Source organism: Anthonomus grandis, chromosome 13 (genome assembly GCF_022605725.1).
Source record: "Anthonomus grandis grandis chromosome 13, icAntGran1.3, whole genome shotgun sequence".
NCBI classification, from domain to species: Eukaryota; Metazoa; Arthropoda; class Insecta; order Coleoptera; family Curculionidae; genus Anthonomus; species Anthonomus grandis.
Genome location: NC_065558.1, coordinates 885565 through 906205, shown reverse-complemented (window position 1 = coordinate 906205; position 20641 = coordinate 885565). Strand labels below are relative to the sequence as shown.

Genomic DNA, 20641 nt, shown 5'->3' with positions numbered 1-20641 from the left:
AAAAACTATTTGTATTATCGAAAAAATGCAAGAGACATAAAATTTAGATTTTTGTATGGCCCCATATTCTGGTGTAGCTTAATTTTCAAAAAAATGTATGCGTACATAAAATTTTGGCCGTCAAAAGTGTGCACCCCCTCAGTTTACCCCTTAAAATTAGTTTCACGCCTTTTCTAAGATAAAAAGTAAATAGACCGCCTAAAATAACGGGGGTATTCCAAATTTCGTTAAATTTGACGCAAAACTATAGACACAGTTTTAAAAAATCGATTTTTTGTACACTTCTTGCGATGGCTGTAGCTTGAAGGGGGTGCATTTTAGGACCCATGTTTATAGGAAAAAAAGTCTTATTTTGACCTCAGGAATACGCCCTTAAAATATATGTAGTGAATTTTGAAACACCCTGTATGATAAAATTGTTAAACAACTATTGTATGATTTTTTTTAAAACCTTTCGAAAGTAAAGAAATTAGCTTTGGAACTTGAGGATCAACTTTTTTTCTTCAATGGACAAAAGGCTCATATCTCTGAAACTAAAGGAGGTAGAGACTTGAAACTTGGACCACATATTGTTTTGATAAAATCGTTGAACACATATTTCAGGATTTCTTCAAAAAAAAATTTGAAAATAAATAAATTAGTCGTGGAACATGAGAAATAACTTTTTTCTTTAATGGGCAAAATGCTTATATCTCTAAAACCAAAGAAGTTAGAGATTTAAAACTTGGACCACGTATTCTCTTAGTAAAATTATTGAAAAGCTATTTTAGGATTTTTTCCAAAAAAAATTGAAAGTAAAGAAACTCGCCTTGGAATTTGAAGAACAACTTTTTTCGTTAATGGACAAAATGCTCATATCTCTGAAACCAAAGAAGGTAGAGACTTAAAACGTAAACCACAGCTTCTTTTGATAAAATCGTTAGACACCTATTTGAAGATTTTTTTCAAAAAAGAATTTAAAAATAAAGAAATTAGTCTTGGAAGATGAGAAACAACTTTTTTTCTTCAATGGATAAAATGCACATATCTCTGAAACCAAAGATGGCAGAGACTTGAAACTTGGACCACATATTCTTTTGATAAAATTCCTATTTCAGGATTTTTTTCAAAAAAAATAAAAAATAAAGGAATTTGTCTTGGAAGTTGAAAAACAACTTTTTTCGTTAACGGACAAAATGCTTATATCTCTGAGACCAAAGAAGCTAGAGACTTGAAACTTGAACCATATATTCTTTTAATAAAATCATTGGATACCTATTTCAGGATTTTTTCTAAAAAAAAGTTGAAAATAAAGAAATTGGTCTTGGAATTTGAGGAACAACTTTTTTTCTTCAATGAACAAAATGCTCATATCTCTAAAACCAAGGAAGTTACAAATTTGAAACTTGGACCACAGATTTATATGATAAAACCATAAGACACCTATTTTAAGATTTTTTCAAAAAACTTTTAAAAGTAAAGAAATTAGCTTTGGAATTTGAGAACAGCTTTTTATCTTTAATGGACAAAATGCTTACATGGTTGATAGCCGCACTACCACGTGCATTTCAACTAATTTTTCAATTTTTTTAAGGGAAAAAGCATAAAAAATGCCTTTAGCAGTCGACTTATTGCACCCTACCCCCGACAGCCAAAGAAGGGCCCACAAAAAGAAGTGTTTGGTACAGCACCCAAGCAGCTATTTTATGGATGCTACGCCATTTCTACCATCTTCTCACAGGCCCAAAGTGCTGTACCATGCCAGGGATGTTCAACAATCTTGTGCACATCCACTGGAGGTAAAGCTAGGCTAACAGAAGGATGCAGTTTCAGACGTAAACAGCATTAAATAATCTGTAATTTGTATTTTATTTAAGCTTTGTTTTTAATAAATTCTTATATCTCTGAAACCAAAGAAGGCAAAAACTTGAAACTTGGACTACAGATCCTTTTGATAAAATTATTGGATACTAATTTCAGGATTTTTTCTAAAAAAAATTTGGAAATGAAGAAATTAGTCTTGGAAGTTGAAAAAAAACTTTTTTTCTTCAATGGACTAAATGCTCATATCTCTGAGACCAAAGAAGCTAGAGCCTTGAAACTTGGATTACAGATTCTCTTGATAAAACTTTTGAACACCTATGTCAAGATTTTTTACAAAAAAAAAATTGAAAATAAAGAAATTAGCCTTGGAATTTAAAAAACAACTTTTTTTCTTTAATGAACAAAATGCTTATATCTCTGAAACCAAAGAAGGTAGACACTTGAGGCTTAAACCACATATTCTTTTAATAAAATCATTGAATAGATACCTATTTTAGGATTTTTTCCAAAAAAAATTGAAAATAAAGAAATTGGCCTTGGAATATAAAAAACCACTTTTTTCGTTTATTGAACAAAATGCTTATATCTCTGAAACCAAAGGAGGTAGAGACTTTAGACTTGAACCACATATTCTTTTGATAAAATCATTGGACACCTATTTCAGGATTTTGTTCAAAAAAAATAAAAAATTAAGGAATTAGTCTTGGAAGTTGAAAAACAACTTTTTTCCTTTAATGGACAAAATGGTCATATCTCTGAAACTAAAGAAGGTAGAAACTAGAAATTTAGATCACAGATTCTCTTGACATTGGACACCTATTTCAGGATTTCTTCCAAAAAAAAATTTAAAATAAAGAAATTGCTTTTAGAAATTAAGGAAACTTTTTTTTCTTTATTGAACAAAACCCTTTAAAATGACAGTAGAATCCTAATATATAAAATAATCTAGACTGGAAAGGACTACACTTGAAGGATATTGAGCAGGACAAAGTTGCCTGCCCAGCTAGACCGAATAGGATCACACCCCAGAAAAGTGAAAAATCCCAGACTAACAATAATCATGACTAAAAATGGCCCCTGAATACACAAAATGCCAATATGTCTAGGGATAGTATAATATTTTTTTGACAACTGGTCATAACAATCCTCCCTGTACTGCGATCTTCACCAAAAACTATACAGCTCTTAAGCTTCAATGGAACTTTTAGTCTTAAGAATTTCAAATCATTCCAAGATTAAGAATTTGAGTTATTGCGTTCGAAAGAATTCGACATTTTGAGCAATGTGCAGATTCTGCCCTATCAGAGCCTCTAGAAGAGTGAAAAAACCTGGATTAATAGAGAATAGTCATAAAGGGATAACCTTTAAAAGAAAATACTAAACATTTCCAGCGATAAAGTTCTAGCAACGTTACTAATAAATTCAATAATAAAAAGAATGTCGATGCTTACCGGTGAATCCGTTCAAAAAAATCCTCAACTTCTGATCCTGCGCCTTCGATTTAATTACGGCCAATTTAGCGTTGATTTGGCCGCAAGTGAAATGCGCATCGGTCCACGTCACCCTCTCTTTACTGAATAGGTAGCACTGATTGCCCAAAGACATCCAGTTTTGGGGGCAAATGTGCGTCAGGGCCTTCAGTGGTTTTGGTTCGAATACCGGCTTTGCTTGCTGTACTAAAAAAGGAAAAAAAAATTAATTTGTCCACCAGACTTTGAAGTGTGACCCACAGGATACAGTGGCCCAACTGATCAAATATATGGGAGAAAAGGCAACGATTTTTTAAAAGTACAGTGGCTTACCCTATTTAAAACAGTAGTAAATCAATTGATAAGTCTAAAAACTCCTCACTGGAAATAAGCAATAAAATAGCCTCATTTTTATATACAGGGCGTAGATTGTAAGACAAGATTACATCAGTTATTTTATTACATACAATCAATAATTACATGACTCGGAACGGATAAACAATGGACGGACTGTCTTTAATTTATGTTTTCCGACGGCTTTTAAACGTGTGATCTATTGGCAGAACGTGGTGACATATCAATGGCTTATTACTGGCGGAAAATTATGTCAAATGATGTCAGGGATTGGCATAGAACCGATAGAATTGAGAAATTAGTGAGATGCTGGCATGGAATTTATGTTTATTGAATATTATTAGTGTTTTAATGATAGGAGTATATATGCGTTTACAGTAAGGAGGATATTTTTTTATTCTGTTAATGTTTTAGGGATATTCCATATAGATTTATGTAGAAAAGTTATTTTAATTTAGTCCACCAAAAATTCAATTTTTTTATTAAAGTTATTTCAGTCCTAATGAGTTTAAATATACAGGAATGTCGGAAAAAATTAATTTTCGATAAACGTAAGGGGTATGCTACTTAAAGTTGAAAAAAGTGTTTATCCACTAAAATTTTAAATTCTGCAATTTTTTTAAATTTTTGATATTATGTCACAGTCTAAGTGAAATAAGCCTGTTCAAAATTAATTATGAATTCCGACATAAGTTGACCCATCGAAAAAAGAAGTAAAAATCCGGCAGGTAACTGTCATGATCCAAGAACTTTGTGTCGAATAAATAGAAAAAAAATTCTTTACTCAAATTCTCGTACGAATTTAAAAAAGAAAATTTGTCCACATAATCCATGGATAATTTCGTTAGACACCTATTTCAGCGTTTTTCCAAATTCCTACAAGAATTTGAGAAATAATTTTTTTTTCCAAAAATATTGATTTTTTTTCTATTTATTAGACAAAAAGTTCATAACTCAAAATATTAACCGGTTATTATTTTGAAAATTTGCACACATAATCCATGGATAATTTCATTGGACACCTATTTCAGCGTTTTTCCAAATTCGTACAAGAATTTGAGAAATAATTTTTTTTTTCCAAAAATATTGATTTTTTTTCTATTTATTCGGCCAAAAGCTCATAACTCAAAAAATTGACCGGTTATTATTTTGAAAATTTGCACACATAATCCATGGATAATTTCATTGGGCACTTATTTCAGCGTTTTTCCAAATTCCTACAAGAATTTGAGAAATAATTTTTTTTTCTAAAAATATTTATTTTTTTTCTATTTATTCGACCAAGGGCTCAACTCAAAAAATTGACCGGTTATTATTTTGAAAATTTGCACACATAATCCATGGATAATTTCATTGGACACCTATTTCAGCGTTTTTCCAAATTCGTACAAGAATTTGAGAAATACATTTTTTTTTCAAAAATATTGATTTTTTTTTCTATTTATTCGACAAAAAGTTCATAACTCAAAAAATTGACCGGTTATTATTTTGAAAATTTGCACACATAATCCATGGATAATTTCATTGGACACCTATTTTAGCGTTTTTCCAAATTCGTACAAGAATTTAAGAAATAATTTTTTTTTCCAAAAATATTGATTTTTTTTCTATTTATTCGACCAAAAGCTCATAACTCAAAAAATTGACCGGTTATTATTTTGAAAATTTGCACACATAATCCATGGATAATTTCATTGGGCACTTATTTCAGCGTTTTTCCAAATTCCTACAAGAATTTGAGAAATAATTTTTTTTTCTAAAAATATTTATTTTTTTTCTATTTATTCGACAAAAAGTTCATAACTCAAAAAATTGACCGGTTATTATTTTGAAAATTTGCACACAAGATCCATGGATAATTTTATTGGACACCTATTTCAGCGTTTTTCGAAATTCTTACAAGAATTTGAGAAATATTTTTTTTCCAAAAATATTAATTTTTTTTTCTAATTATTCGACAAAAAGTTCATAACTCAAAAAATTGACCGGTTATTATTTTGAAAATTTGCACACATAATCCATGGATAATTTCATTGGACACCCATTTTAGCGTTTTTCTAAATTCGTACAAGAATTTGAGAAATAATTTTTTTTTCCAAAAATGTTGATTTTTTTTCTATTTATTCGACAAAAAGCTCATAACTTAAAAAATTGACCGGTTATTATTTTGAAAATTTGCACACATAATCCATGGATAATTTCATTGGACACCCATTTTAGCGTTTTTCTAAATTCGTATAAGAATTTGAGAAATATTTTTTTTTTCCAAAAATATTGATTTTTTTTTCTATTTATTCGACAAAAAGCTCATAACTCAAAAAATTGACTAGTTATTATTTTGAAAATTTGCACACATAATCCATGGACAATCTCATTGGACACCTATTTCAGCGTTTTTTCAAATTCGTACAAGAATTTGAGAAATAATTTTTTTTTCCAAAAATATTGATTTTTTTTTCTAATTATTCGACAAAAAGTTCATAACTCAAAAAATTGACCGGTTATTATTTTGAAAATTTGCACACATAATCCATGGATAAGTTCATTGGACACCCATTTTAGCGTTTTTCTAAATTCGTACAAGAATTTGAGAAATAATTTTTTTTTCCAAAAATGTTGATTTTTTTTCTATTTATTCGACAAAAAGCTCATAACTTAAAAAATTGACCGGTTATTATTTTGAAAATTTGCACACATAATCCATGGATAATTTCATTGGACACCCATTTTAGCGTTTTTCTAAATTCGTACAAGAATTTGAGAAATATTTTTTTTTTCCAAAAATATTGATTTTTTTTTCTATTTATTCGACAAAAAGCTCATAACTCAAAAAATTGACTAGTTATTATTTTGAAAATTTGCACACATAATCCATGGACAATCTCATTGGACACCTATTTCAGCGTTTTTTCAAATTCGTACAAGAATTTGAGAAATAATTTTTTTTTCCAAAAATATTGATTTTTTTTTCTAATTATTCGACAAAAAGTTCATAACTCAAAAAATTGACCGGTTATTATTTTGAAAATTTGCACACATAATCCATGGATAATTTCATTGGACACCTATTTCAGCGTTTTTCTAAATTCGTACAAGAATTTGAGAAATAATTTTTTTTTCCAAAAATGTTGATTTTTTTTCTATTTATTCGACCAAAAGCTCATAACTCAAAAAATTGACTGGTTATTATTTTGAAAATTTGCACACATAATTCATGGATAATTTTATTGGACACCTATTTCAGCGTTTTTCCAAATTCGTACAAGAATTTTAGAAATAAATTTTTTTCCAAAAATATTGATTTTTTTTTCTATTTATTCGACAAAAAGCTCATAACTCAAAAAATTGACTAGTTATTATTTTGAAAATTTGTACACATAATCTATGGACAATTTCATTGGACACCTATTCCAGCGTTTTTCCAAATTCGTGCGAGAATTTGAGAAAAAAAAATTTCTCAAATTCTTTTTCGATGATTTTCTGCTGAGGGTCGGAATATTGAGGAATGTAGGGAATTTTTTATGAAAGTTTGAAAGTGTAAGTTAACTTGTTTTTTAATCAATATTTGTGCAGTTAGTTATATAATTAAAAAAAGAACAAAATAGTGAAGATTTTATGCTCAGATTTGCGATTTTTTTCATAAATTATGGCCATAATAGACCGGACCAATCATTGGTCAAGTTGAGTTAGAACAGTTCTTGATAGGTCAACATTTTAAACATTCTCTTTAAAAACTGTTTCAGTCTAGGGATTTTTTATGATTTTCTTCCACTGTACAAGTAGAACAATCAAATTTTCTCCTGAACATCAATTGCAGGAATTAAAAAAAAATTACCCTCATTTCGAGAAAATAGTACTAGAGCCCTGATTGCAAAAAATAATTTAAAGGTGCCATCAGTTTTGAGAAAACTGCCTATTTTGGATTAGGGATTTTTTTTAGATTTCTTCCAATGTATTGGAAATAAAATAAATATATATTTTGTAATATAGCTGATGTTACTCAAAAAAGAATTTTGCTAAAAGTTTTATATTTTATATGATTTAAAAAATTATATTTTTTCCTCTAGTTGTCAAAAAAAAGACAGTTTTCTTCAAAAAATCTATCTACTCTATCTAAAATTTCTGTCACTATATGAGAAATAAAATCGAAGTTCTCATTTTCGAAAAAAATTAACTGTCACCATTATTGTCATTTTTTTTGTTAAAAAATTATATATTTTGTCATTCTGTAAGAAATTTAAAATGATTTTATTTAAGTGTATATATTTCTCATATTTTTATTGCCTTTGGTTGGCCAATTGCAAAGTATGAACTATAAAAATTAATTAATTAACGTAAACAAATTAAATAATTTCTTTTTTTAAAGACTTTTTCAAATTTTCTTCCACTGAAGTGAAAATATTAAGAAAAAAAAAATAAAATTGTATATTTTTCTAATAATTTTAAAAGTTTTTTTATTGACTAATGTTTTCTATTTTTCCAGGCAGTTTTTCTCACTTTTCCTGAGAATTTTCCCAAATATACATATAGAAAATTTTTATAAATTTTGAAAAAATTTGTAATTAATCAATTAGAACAAAATTTATAAAAAACCCTATCAAGTTTAAGACAATTAACTGTAAGAAATCCAACTTTTCCAGCTATATCTCTCCTATATCATATAACGTTCTCCTTTTAGGCCCCTAGATCATAGTCATATAAATTCCCAAAAAAAAACTAAATTCTACTTTAACTATTTAAACTTTATTCATTAATAAATAAACTTACCAGTGTATATTAAGTACTAGACTATATAATATTTTGTTTACATTTCGTTAAGCGGATCTGCCTTGAACCAAATATTTTTAGCGTCAGTTTCGCCTTGAGTTATTGAACTTACTTAGTACATAATATCTAGTATGTAGAAATTTATTTTCCTATAAAATAAAAACTTAAATCCAGATTGAAATTGAAAGGAGGCATTTTTATGCATTACGCGTTGTTTCGGTTGACCTTAGACGTTTCGTAAAAAGTCATAAAACGGTCGTAAATTTTTCTCGTTTTTTTTCTTTAATTTGGTTTTCTACTATATGACATAACGTTTTTTTAATCGTATATAAGAATGAATTATTTTTGTTTCTGAGTCATCAGTTGATAATTATCTAAACAATTGAAAAATGACTTATATCTTTGTCATATAAGTCTGTTAATGTTTTTTATACATAATCTTGTAAAAAGTCTCAGTCAGACAAGGATATCCATTTAAATTAAATATTTCCGCAATAAGTATTTAAAAAACTGTATTTTTGTTTATTTTTTATATATAATTTTTTATCGTGACCTATAATATTATTTATTAATTTTGTAAACTGTATATAAGTTTGTCTTTGTCTTGCACACGATTAAAATGCAGGAAAATCTTTTATGTAAATATACTTTTTTAAATAATATAAAATTTTTCTATATTTTTCTCATTATCTTCAAATTTATGTAAATTGTTCCTAAAACCTGTAAAAAAATTGAAATAAATATTTTTACGAAAATAAATTAAAAAATATGTCACAGAATTTTTAGTAATTTTTATTTTTTCCATTTCATACTTTTTCTTTTTCAGGAAAACTGTAAAGTGTAAAAACTAATAAATAAAAACAAATAAATAAAATTTTAATGCGCGTGAAATATTGTTGGCTAAGAATGATGAAAAGTGAAAGAAACAATTAAAAAAATAATTTTTCTAACTAAATAAAGATGATAATTTACGATTAAATATAGCAAAGCATAAAACTGATATAGCAAAGAGACAAATCACGCATTCCCAGAAGTAATATGTACAACAATTTGAATTTACCAAAAATAACCTTCATTTTATAGATTATTTAGGGCCAAAATTTCATAACTTACTTCCTCCTGATACTAAAAATATAAAAAACCATAGAATATTCAATAGAGAAATAAAAAACTACATATATATTATTTTTAATAAATTTAGACCAATGATTAATTGAATTTACTGGTTCAACAGCGTATTATGTTTGATCTTTTCTTTTCGTGGTTTTAATGTAAATAGTGTATATTTTTAAATGTAACAGATTTATCTGAAATTACGTTATTTTCATTTAGGTTCAATTTCGTTTTTGATTATTGATATTGAATTGATTTAAAACATGTATTCTGTTATATTTCTTACTAGTTTATTTTTGTGTATAATATGTATATTATTCTGTTAATAAGTTTATTTTGATTGTTAAGGAAAGAGTTAGAATCCAAGCATTTTTTGTAAGAGTATAATTTGGTTTTTCTGATATTGTAATTCGAACATAAGCATGCACAAGTATTAAGTTACTTAAATGCTTATTTCGTATATGTAATTGTATTATAAGAATAAGAAGAATAAACGAAACGAATATTGATTAAATAAAGAAATAAAATCACTCTCTAAAAAAAAAAATAGTTATCAAACATGGAAATTTCAATTCAAGGCGTCCTTGGACCATGAAATACTGTGGAAACTGAAAAAATGCACTTTTTGGCCTTTAAACCCATCTAAGATCCATGAATCCTTAATGATCGCTATGATATAATATTTCACGTCTCTAGTGGGTTTAGGCATGCCTGGACCATGAATTGCCGTAAAAACCGATAAATTGCACTTTTTGACCTTTAAACCCATCTAAGATTCATGAATCCTTGACGATCTCTATAAAATAATGCTTCACATCTCTAGTGGGTTTAATTAGTCAAGAAAATTAAAATTTCAAGACGATTCAAGGCGTTCCTGGACCATGAAATGCGGTAGATACTAGAAAAATGCACTTTTTACCCACTTTTTGACTTTTAAAGCCTCCTAAAATCCGTGAATCCTTCACTATCGCTATGAAATAATGATTCACGTCTCTAGTGGGCTTAACTAGTTAAAAAAAGTAAAATTTTAAGACGATTCAAGTCGTTCCTGGACTATGAAATGCGCTAGAAACCAGAAAAATGCACTTTTTACCACTTTTTGACCTTTAAACCCGCCTAAGATCCATGAATCCTTGACGATCGCTATGAAATGATGCTTCACGTCTCTAGTAAGTTTAATTAGTTAAGAAAAGTAAAATTTCAAGACGATTCAAGGCGTGCCTGGACCATGAAATGCGGTAGATACCAGAAAAATGCACTTTTTACCCACTTTTTGACGTTTAAAGCCTCCTAAGATTCATGAATCCTTCACGATCGATATGAAATGATGCTTTACGTCTCTAGTGGGTTTAATTAGTTAAGAACGGTAAAATTTCAAGACGATTCAAGGCGTTCCTGGACCATGAAATGCGATAGAAACCGAAAAAAATGCACTTTTTACCCACTTTTTGACCTTTAAACCCACCTAAAATTCATGAATCCTTGACGATCGCTATGAAATAATGCTTCAATGCTCTAGTGGGCTTAATTAGTTAAGAAAAGTAAAATTTCAAGACGATTCAAGGCGTGCCTGGACCATGAAATGCGATAGAAACCGAAAAATGCACTTTTTACCCACTTTTTGACCTTTAAAGCCTCCTAAGATTCATGAATCCTTCACGATCGCTATGAAATTATACTTCACGTCTCTAGTGGGCTTAACTAGTCAAGAAAAGTAAAATTTCAAGACGACTCAAGGCATTCCTGGACCATGAAATGCGATAGAAACCGAAAAATGCACTTTTTACCCACTTTTTGACCTTTAAAGCCTCCTAAGATTCATGAATCCTTCACGATCGATATGAAATGAAGTTTTAAGTCTATAGTTGGTTTAATTAGTTAAGAAAAGTAAAATTTCAAAACGATTTAAGGCGTTCCTGGACCATGAAATGCGATAGAACCCGGAAAATACACTTTTTACCAACTTTTTGACTTTTAAAGCCACCTCAGATTCATGAATCCTTGACGATCTCTATTAAATATTGCTTCACGTCTCTAGTGGATTTAATTAGTTAAGAAAAGTAAAATTTCAAGATGATTCAAGGCGTTCCTGGATCATGAAATGCGGTAGATACCAGAAAAATGCACTTTTTACCCACTTTTTGACCTTTAAACCCGCCTAAGATCCATGAATCCTTGACGATCGCTATGAAATAATGCTTCAAGTTTCTAGCGGGTTTAATTAGTTAAGAAAAGTAAATTTTAAGACGATTCAAGGCATTCCCGGACCATGAAATGCGGTAGATACCAGAAAAATGCACTTTTTACCTACTTTTTGACTTTTAAAGCCTCCTAAGATTCATGAATCCTTGACGATCGCTATGAAATGATGCTTTATGTCTCTAGTGGTCTTAATTATGTATGAACAGTAAAATTTCAAGACGATTCAAGTCGTTCCTGGACCATGAAATTCGATAGAAACCGAAAAAATGCACTTTTTACCTACTTTTTGACTTTTAAAGCCTCCTAAGATCCATGAATCCTTGACGATCGCTATGAAATTATACTTCACGTCTTTAGTGGGTTTAATTAGTCAAGAAAAGTAAAATTTTAAGACGATTCAAGGCGTGCCTGGACCATGAAATGCGATAGAAACCAGAAAAATGCACTTTTTACCCACTTTTTGACCTTTAAAACCTTCTAAGATTCATGAATCCTTTACGATCGCTATGAAATGATGCTTCATGTCTCTAGTGGGCTTAATTAGTTAAAAAAAGTAAAATTTCAAGACGATTCAAGGCGTTCCTGTACCATGAAATGCGATAGAAACCAAAAAATGCACTTTTTACCCAGTTTTTGACCTTTAAACCCACCTAAGATCCATGAATCCTTGACGATCGCTATGAAAAGATGCTTCATGTCTCTAGTGGGTTTAATTAGTTAAAAAAAGTAAAATTTCAAGACGATTCAAGGCGTTCCTGGACCATGAAATGCGATAGAAACCGAAAAATGCACTTTTTACCCACTTTTTGACCCTTACAGCCACCTAAGATCCATGAATCCTTGACGATCGCTATGAAATGATGCTTTATGTCTCTAGTGGGTTTAATTAGTTAAGAAAAGTAAAATTTCAAGACGATTCAAGGCGTTCCTGGACCATGAAATGCGATAGAAACCGAAAAATGCACTTTTTACCCACTTTTTGACCCTTAAAGCCTCCTAAGATCCATGAATCCTTGACGATCGCCATGAAATGATGCTTGGCGTCTCTAATAGGTTTAGCTAGGCAAGGAAAGTGAAATTTCAAGATGATTCATGGCGTGCCTGGACCATGAAATGCGGTAGAAACTAGTAAAATGTACTTCTTACCCTTTTTTTCACCTTTATCCTTGACAATGGCTATAAAATGATGCTACGCGTTGTTGAAAATAAAGCCCAAAGTATTCAGATCTATAGTTACGCCACTGTTGTTTTTGATTATAAAAGCATGAGCATATTTGTCTTCTTTATATTTGTACTACTGAAATAAAGTTAGTCTGTGCAAACAATTCAAGAAGCACGTTTTATTTCAATACGCGTTTCTAGCGGGTGTAGCTAGTTAGAAGGTGTGCCTGAACCATGAAATGCTGTAGAAATTTAAAATTGTACTTTTTGCCCATTTTTTAATCTCTAAACTCATCTAGGGACAAAGAATTCTTGCCGATCGCTATTAAATTATGCTTCATATCTCTAGTGGGTTTAACTACCTAAGAAAAGAGAAATTTCAAGATGGTTCAAGGCGTGCCTAGACCATGAAATGCGCTTGAACCCAGAAAAATTAATTTTTTAACCACTTTTTGACCTTCCGGGATTCATGAGTCTTGGACGATCACTATAAAATTATGCACTATATCTCTATAGTGACTTTATCCAGTAAAGAAAAGTGAAATTTCAAACTTATGTAAGTAGTGCCTGGCCCATGAAATACCCATGAAATGCGATAGAAACTTATTGCTGTCTATCGTTGTAATTATATACAGGAGGTCTTATTGAAAAATATTAATATTTTTTTTTAATATTGTGCCATCTTCAAGAATAAAGCAGTTAGCAGATAGAGTTAAAAAAATATAAACAGGCACAAATCATACGAGTATTTTATACCAGATTTCCTTTCAAAGTATAAATAAAGGCTAATTTAAGCTCTACGTTGACTATTATACTTCCAAGACTCATCTTATTTATTGGACAATAATTAGCAAAAAAATTTATTACTTTAGCACGACTTTTCGCATTAAAAAATACCTAAAGAAAAAAAAATGTTTTTCAATATTTCTTACATTCAAATGTAGTCCCCTGTAGAGTTTTCCCTTAAGAGAAAAAATAACAATGAACAAAAGTCGAATGCTAAATGAATTGTTAATGAAAAAAGTGTCAAAAAATCACCAATTAAAATCAATAAGCAATAATTTAATTGTTACACTGAAAAAAAACTCTTACTCACTTACTGCAGCCGGCTCGTCCAAGAATTCATCCTCCTCACGCCTCCTCCACCCACCGCCTCCACCCTCCAACAGTTTTAAGCATCGTCTCTTCTGTTTCCTGGTAAGCGTTTCCGGCACATTGATGCACTCATCGATCGTGATCTTCCGTTTCACTTTTTTATCGGTTTGAGTGAGTACGACGCTCGCTACTGCTTTCGTTTCGCATATGAACGGACGACGTTCCATACAGTTTTCCGCTTTCCAACTGTCAACAACAACAAAAAAAAAGGGGTTAAGTATAAAGAGTCCATGGATAGATCCAAAAGAGATGTAGGTTTGTTTATGTTTAATCTCTTGATGAAAAACTGACCTCTTTTTGGTTATATCGACTAGTAAACAGGTCCAATTGTCGCGTTCGCTCATCCGGATTTCTTTGGGGATGGGGAAAAGCATTACGGATCCGTCGGTGTAGATCCACCTTTTTTGTTTCCAGTCCTTGAAACCTCCTACCCAGTAGGAGTTGGAATTGACTCCTAAAAGAAACCATAGGTTCCTATTATTTTTTTATTAGATGCTTACTAAATCATAACTTTAAGCACTAATATATTATGTTCACAAGCCTTTCAATAAGGCAATAAGGCATTTTTTGATTTTTCTTTATCATGGCTTTTATGCATTTTTTTAAAGACTTTTCCGGTATTTATAGCAATCAACATTTTTTCTTTAAATTTTCCGTTATTGAGAAACTCTTTTTAAGTTTTTTATATTTGTTTAAAAGTCTTTTTTTTATTTCAGGATCACTTAATTTTAAATAATTTATTTTATGTTTTATTTAGTTTAATAATTATTGTTTTCATAGATTTCTTCTTGCCGTATTACTAATTTTATTAATTCTTTTTCCTTTTACAACTTAATACTTTAATCATCATATTATATGGCCTTTAAAAGTATTTTAGTTTTAATATTTATTTAACAAATATTCGGTTTAATTTCTTAAATTGAATTAATGGTTTCTAATTAAATTATATTTCCTTTAATATAATTAATTTTGCCTAAACCTATTTATTTTTCTTACCCTTTTCCCCTAATTTTACATTTGTAAAAATCGTCCAATTTTTTGTTTTATTTCATATTTTTTTTTAAATTGATCCTTTGTTTAAATATTTATTAAATTATAAATTTTATCTATTAGAAAATGAATTATGATATTTCTTACATTATTGGGCTTTAAATATTCAACTTTATTTTATTTTTTTTCTTTTTATTTTTCATCAATTAAACCGAAGAAAAGAAAACTGCAATTAAGAAAAAAATAAGAAAATTCAAAGTATAAAATTTTCCAAGAAGAAGTAAAACATTAAAAGAAAATCAAGACAAGAAAATACATTTTTAAAAAAAAATTATAGATAGATAAATAAAATATTAAATAGTAAATTTTAATTGTAAAGCAATAATGCAAAAACAATAGAAAATAAAAATCTATGAATCGGTAAAAAAATACACAAAAAAATAAATATATAATTAAAGCAAAAAATGTATTATAAATTAACAAAAGAAATTTAAAAGATGAAACTTATAAAACAACAATATTATTGTAAAATATAAAAATTATTAAAACAGGATCTTCTTATTTTACTTAAATTGAATAATAAAAAATTAAATTAAAAATATATTTGAAAAGAAAAACAAAAAAATGTGTGTTTGTTATTGTAACTATAAGATATTTTAAATAATTTTTAATTAATTAATATATTTTTTTCAAGGTTTATATTGGCAATTAAAAGAATTTTATTTTAAATTTTGTACTAATTATTTTTGCCTAAATTAAATTTATTTTTTCTTTGGCTTGATATTTTGAAAAATCATTTTTTGTGTTATTTTTATTTTATTAATTAATGGTAACCATTTAATTGATCCTCTGTTTAAATATTTATTTGTTAACTATATTTTTACTAATTAATTTTTTTTAAATAATTTAAAATGATAGAATTTTATTTTTTTTAAAGGTTTAATTAATAGAAAGAAAATTAACTAAAAGGAATTAAAATTGTTAAAAATATATATTAAGAAATTAAAAAAAAAGTGTTATAGAAACTTCAGGTAAAGAAAGTAAAGAAAAAATTAACTAAGTTGGCAAAAAAATTATTTAAATAAAAAAAAAATAATTAATGATAAATTAGGAAAATTTAAAATTTTAAGACTAAGGGAAACAATCAAGGAAAATCAAACATAATTTAAGAATACGGATAATAGACTTTGGAAGGAAACAATTAAATAATTAAATTTGCAGTAATAATGAAAATTGAGGAAATCTATAAAATAAAAAAAATTTGAAAAAATAAGCGATAAATTAAATAATTAATTTAAATTGTAATCCCATAATAATACAAAGAACAATTTTTTTTTTTTAAAATAATGTGTTTCTTTTTTTTAATTAATTCACATAAATTATTGATTCAAAAAAGCAGAAAAATATATAAATTTGTAAGTTTTTTTATGTTAATTTAATTTTATCTATTTTTGCCCTTTTTTTTGAAAGAAATAAAATTATTTATTTAAATACGTTAAAAGCAATAGAGAAAAAAAAGGAGAGCAAAAAAAAATATTTATATTAAATTTAATTTTAAATTTGTTAATCATTATAATGTTTTTTTTAATTATATTTTTTATTTGTCTTAAGAGGATAAGAAATTTGAAACCAACTGGTACTTCAACGGTCTGGAATAAATAAATTAAGTTAAGGGATAAATGCTGGACTACCTGGAATAAATAAAAAATTTAGTTTTTGGGACCTCATGAAAAATAAAATCCTGGATTTCTCGGAAGAAAAGTCACAACATTGCATATTCATCCTAAAACTTCTATAAATTTAATTCAATAATTCCAGGATTTTTTTCCCTTAATATCACCAAGGTAGTGTTTAATTTATTCCAAGCAATTGAACCTAATACACATCTTCCAGGTAATTCAAGAAATAATTTTTTTCCTATACTTCAACTACCTGGAATAAGACAATTAAATTAAAGCATAAATCTTGGCTTGGCTGGAATAACTAAAAAGCTCAATTAAATAAATAAAATCCTGAATTTTAAGGAAGAAAAGTCACAACACGACTTGTTCATCCTAAAAATCTTATAAATTTCATTCAATAATTCCAGGATTTTTTCCCTTAATATCACCAAGGTAGTGTATAATTTATTCCAGGCAATTGAACCTAATACACATTTTCTAGGTAATTCAAGAAATAATTTTTTGCCTATAATTCAACTACCTGGAATAAGACAATCACATTAAATCATAAATTTTGGCCTGCCTGGAATACCTAAAAACCTCAATTAAAAAACCCTTATAATAAATAAAATCCTGGATTTTAAGGAAGAAAAGTCACAACACGACATATTCATCCTAAAAGTCCTATAAATTTCATTCAATAATTCCAGGATTTTTTTCCCTTAATATCACCAATGTAGTGTTTAATTTATTCCAGGCAATTGAACCTAATACACATCTTCCAGGCAAATCAAGAAATATTTTTTTTGCCTATATTGCCTGTACTTCAACTACCTGGAATAAGACAATCAGATTAAAGCATAAATCTTGGCTTGGCTGGAATAACTAAAAACCTCAATTAAAAAACCGTTAAGTAAATAAAATCCTGGATTTCACGGAAGCAAAGTCTAAAAACAACACTGGAATTCCATTTCAAGAAATAAGTTTGTTTTCATTTTTTAGTACTCTCTGCATAAAACAGGGAAAGCTCACGTAAGAAATTAAAAATAAAAAAATAAAAACACAGCGATCCAATTAGTATAAATAAACAAAGTGTTTTTAGGAAATTCTACGATACAATAATAGTTAAAGCATATCTATATAAGTCTGATAAACACTCCCTAAAAAGACACTAAAGCGTATTAGCTCTACGGAAAACCTATTTGGGATAAAGGCACTAAACATAACGAAAGAGCATCCTAGATACAAGAAGAATAGGAAAAGTTAACAAACATCAAGAAAATGAAACACATCACCGAAACAGTGGACAAAAAAGCAATTGATGTAAGGAATGGGAGTAAAGGGCATGATGGTTTCTTGGCAAAAAAATAAGTAGCAAATACAAGACCATGATATTTGCATCCAAAAAATTGATAATTCCAAAATAGACAATAAAGGGAAGAACTGTTCCAATACACAAAAAGAAGGGTAGACTAGCTAGTCAAAAACTACAGTCCAAATATATGCCTCAATAATTTTTATAAATCTCTGGGGATAAATGATCTCTAGGGAGTATGAAAGACAACCTTGTGAGGGAACTTAATATAATTCTCACTTGTAGGTCCCAGTCATTCATATTGGTCTACAAAATCTAAAAATCGGTTATCTTTTAGTACGCTTCACATTAAAAAGGTTTGGGATACACTCTTCTATATCGAAACTGTTGAGGATAAATCTATTAAAAAAATAATAATTGGAATAATTAATTATCATCAATTTTTTTTAATAATTGAATTATTTTATTACAGGACGGCTCAAAAAAAAATAACGTCACAATATTAGAAGATTTTTTTCCCAAGGTTTTCTTCCCTAAACTATTTTCAGGATTTTAAGCTCTTCAATGTAGTATTTAATTTATTCCAGGCAGTTGAGCTCAATACCCATCTTCTAGGCAACCCAAGAACTAATTATTTTTTTACTGGACTGCCTGTAATAAAATAATTAGATTAGTGCTCTAAAAGTAGGTTTTTAGGAATTACATTATTTTGCATATAGGCCTACATAATATTTTTTTAAGTGTATAAATCCGGCTCGAAGGACTATGAAACAGACAATTAAATTAAAGAGACCCTTTCCATAAAAACCTTCATTTTATGCTCTCGTGTCCTGCTGTAGGAATTAACAGTTATTGGTATTTTTTCAAGACTTTGCCATCTGGAAATGAAGGCCCTTGATTTAATTTAATTTTTGTCAATACTGCAAAAAAAAATGATTAAAATAAACTCAAAATCTATGCGTGTAAGTGAGAGAGCCAATGTCAAAATTCAATATTTTTTGAGTGACGTTTTATGGTAGGAAAAATGGTGGTTCCTATAATGTGGACCTTATGTGAAGGGAAAGCTCAAAGTTTTGTTCCTAATTTCAAATAATTTAAAGAAGAACAGTAAAGGAAAAATTATAAAAAAAAGTACCACCTCATAAAAGTCAAAAAAAAAATTATAAAATTCAAATTTTAAAATTTTCTACGCCTTAACCATTTCTGCCTCTAATAGAAACCCAACCGACAAAAGTGCGAAATCACTTTTAATAAATCGCAAACCCAAATCCTTTTGCGCTTTAATAAATCGCTCATTTCCGAATTCCAGATCACTTCAATCCAATGCACACCTATTTAGACGCCCACGCACCTCGTAGGAAGATCTATCGCACATAGAGCTCAACCCGAATAAAAATATCTTCTATTAAAAAAAATATGGGGAACAAAAAACTGGGCCAATTTATTATAAACATAATTCCGTTTTAATATACAAATTGTATATTTTAATATGCATAGAGAACTTTAAAAAGTAAACATCACCTTGTGATGACTGTATCGTTTAGTTATTTTGATTAGGGTCGAGCTCTCTCAAATGCCCGCTTTCCTCAATATTAATTCGGGTTAATCTAATAGCAATTTAGAATAGAGAACTGTGCCTATAACGTCTTACAGCTGGGCTTCTACTGGGGCAACGTTAATAAAGATAAGAGAGTGCCAGCTCGCCCACTTCAATAAATCTGTAAATAACTTCCTTTAGGATTTTCTTGAATAATTTGGTCTTTATATGCAGAACGTCAAAAAAAAGGGAGTTAACCAGAAGACTGACTTACCCTGATTCCTGTTTCGGTTTTTAAACAAATATTGTTCGAATTGCCTCTGGTCGTATCTCTCGGTGAAAACCGTGAAATTGCTGTCACCCAAGTCTTTACAATTGAAATATGCCTGGAACCAGGTTCCCGAACTGTTGCTGAAATGGTAGCATTTCTTTCCTATGTTTTGAAAGTTTTTCGGGCATACGTAACGGTATTGTAGGTTCTCGCTTTGGGATATTACACCTGGAAAAAATAATTAAGTGGTTTTAATTTATCGTTTATAGTGTATAAATTGCATATGTTTAAATGCCCCGTTTATTCAGTTTTTGATATAAAAACGCTCTTTGAAATATGGTTTTAATACGTAAGAATAAGCGTAACATACGGAGGGACATGGTCCTTTTTAGTCTCAAATCTGCGAGGTGATAAAATATTTTTTTATAAGAAGTCAACTCTTAGATTTTCCATTTAATTTAGAAAACAAAGTTACTCTTGCAAAATTCTGATTTAAGGCACTGTTTCCTCAGTCCAAAGTCCCTCCGTATGTTACGCCACTGGAATTTTTTTTTTTAATTGGCTTTAACAGCAATTGACCATTCACTACAATAACCTGCATGCGAAATTTAATTTACCCCTCATGATAGAGAAGAAGGCTCATGTAATGTACACTTTCCTTAGCTCAATGAAATTATATAAAAATAAACCAAATAGAAGGAAAAAAAACTATAGTACGACCAATTTGAAACTAATAATAATAACAATAATAATATTATAAAAAATTGGATTAATTGGTCCATTCTATATACATGATCATCAAGACTTCCCTCCCACCATCTCTTTTCTGCAATAATTTTTAAT

General features: G+C 28.9%; 1 protein-coding gene and 1 pseudogene across 1 annotated transcript in view; one reads left to right on the top strand and one right to left on the bottom strand.

Moving 5' to 3' along the window:
• The window catches only part of LOC126744139 (uncharacterized), a 93914-nt gene that overhangs the window by 7869 nt on the left and 65404 nt on the right, over window positions 1–20641 (bottom strand). Inside the window, exons 8-11 of the mRNA XM_050451485.1 lie at window positions 19802–20026; window positions 14316–14478; window positions 13966–14210; window positions 3255–3479 (exon numbers count right to left, since the gene is read on the bottom strand). Coding sequence (XP_050307442.1) covers window positions 3255–3479; window positions 13966–14210; window positions 14316–14478; window positions 19802–20026 — 858 coding nt within the window. The remainder of the gene's footprint in view (window positions 1–3254; window positions 3480–13965; window positions 14211–14315; window positions 14479–19801; window positions 20027–20641) is intronic.
• LOC126744325 (40S ribosomal protein S27-like) lies at window positions 1499–1879 on the top strand (annotated as a pseudogene).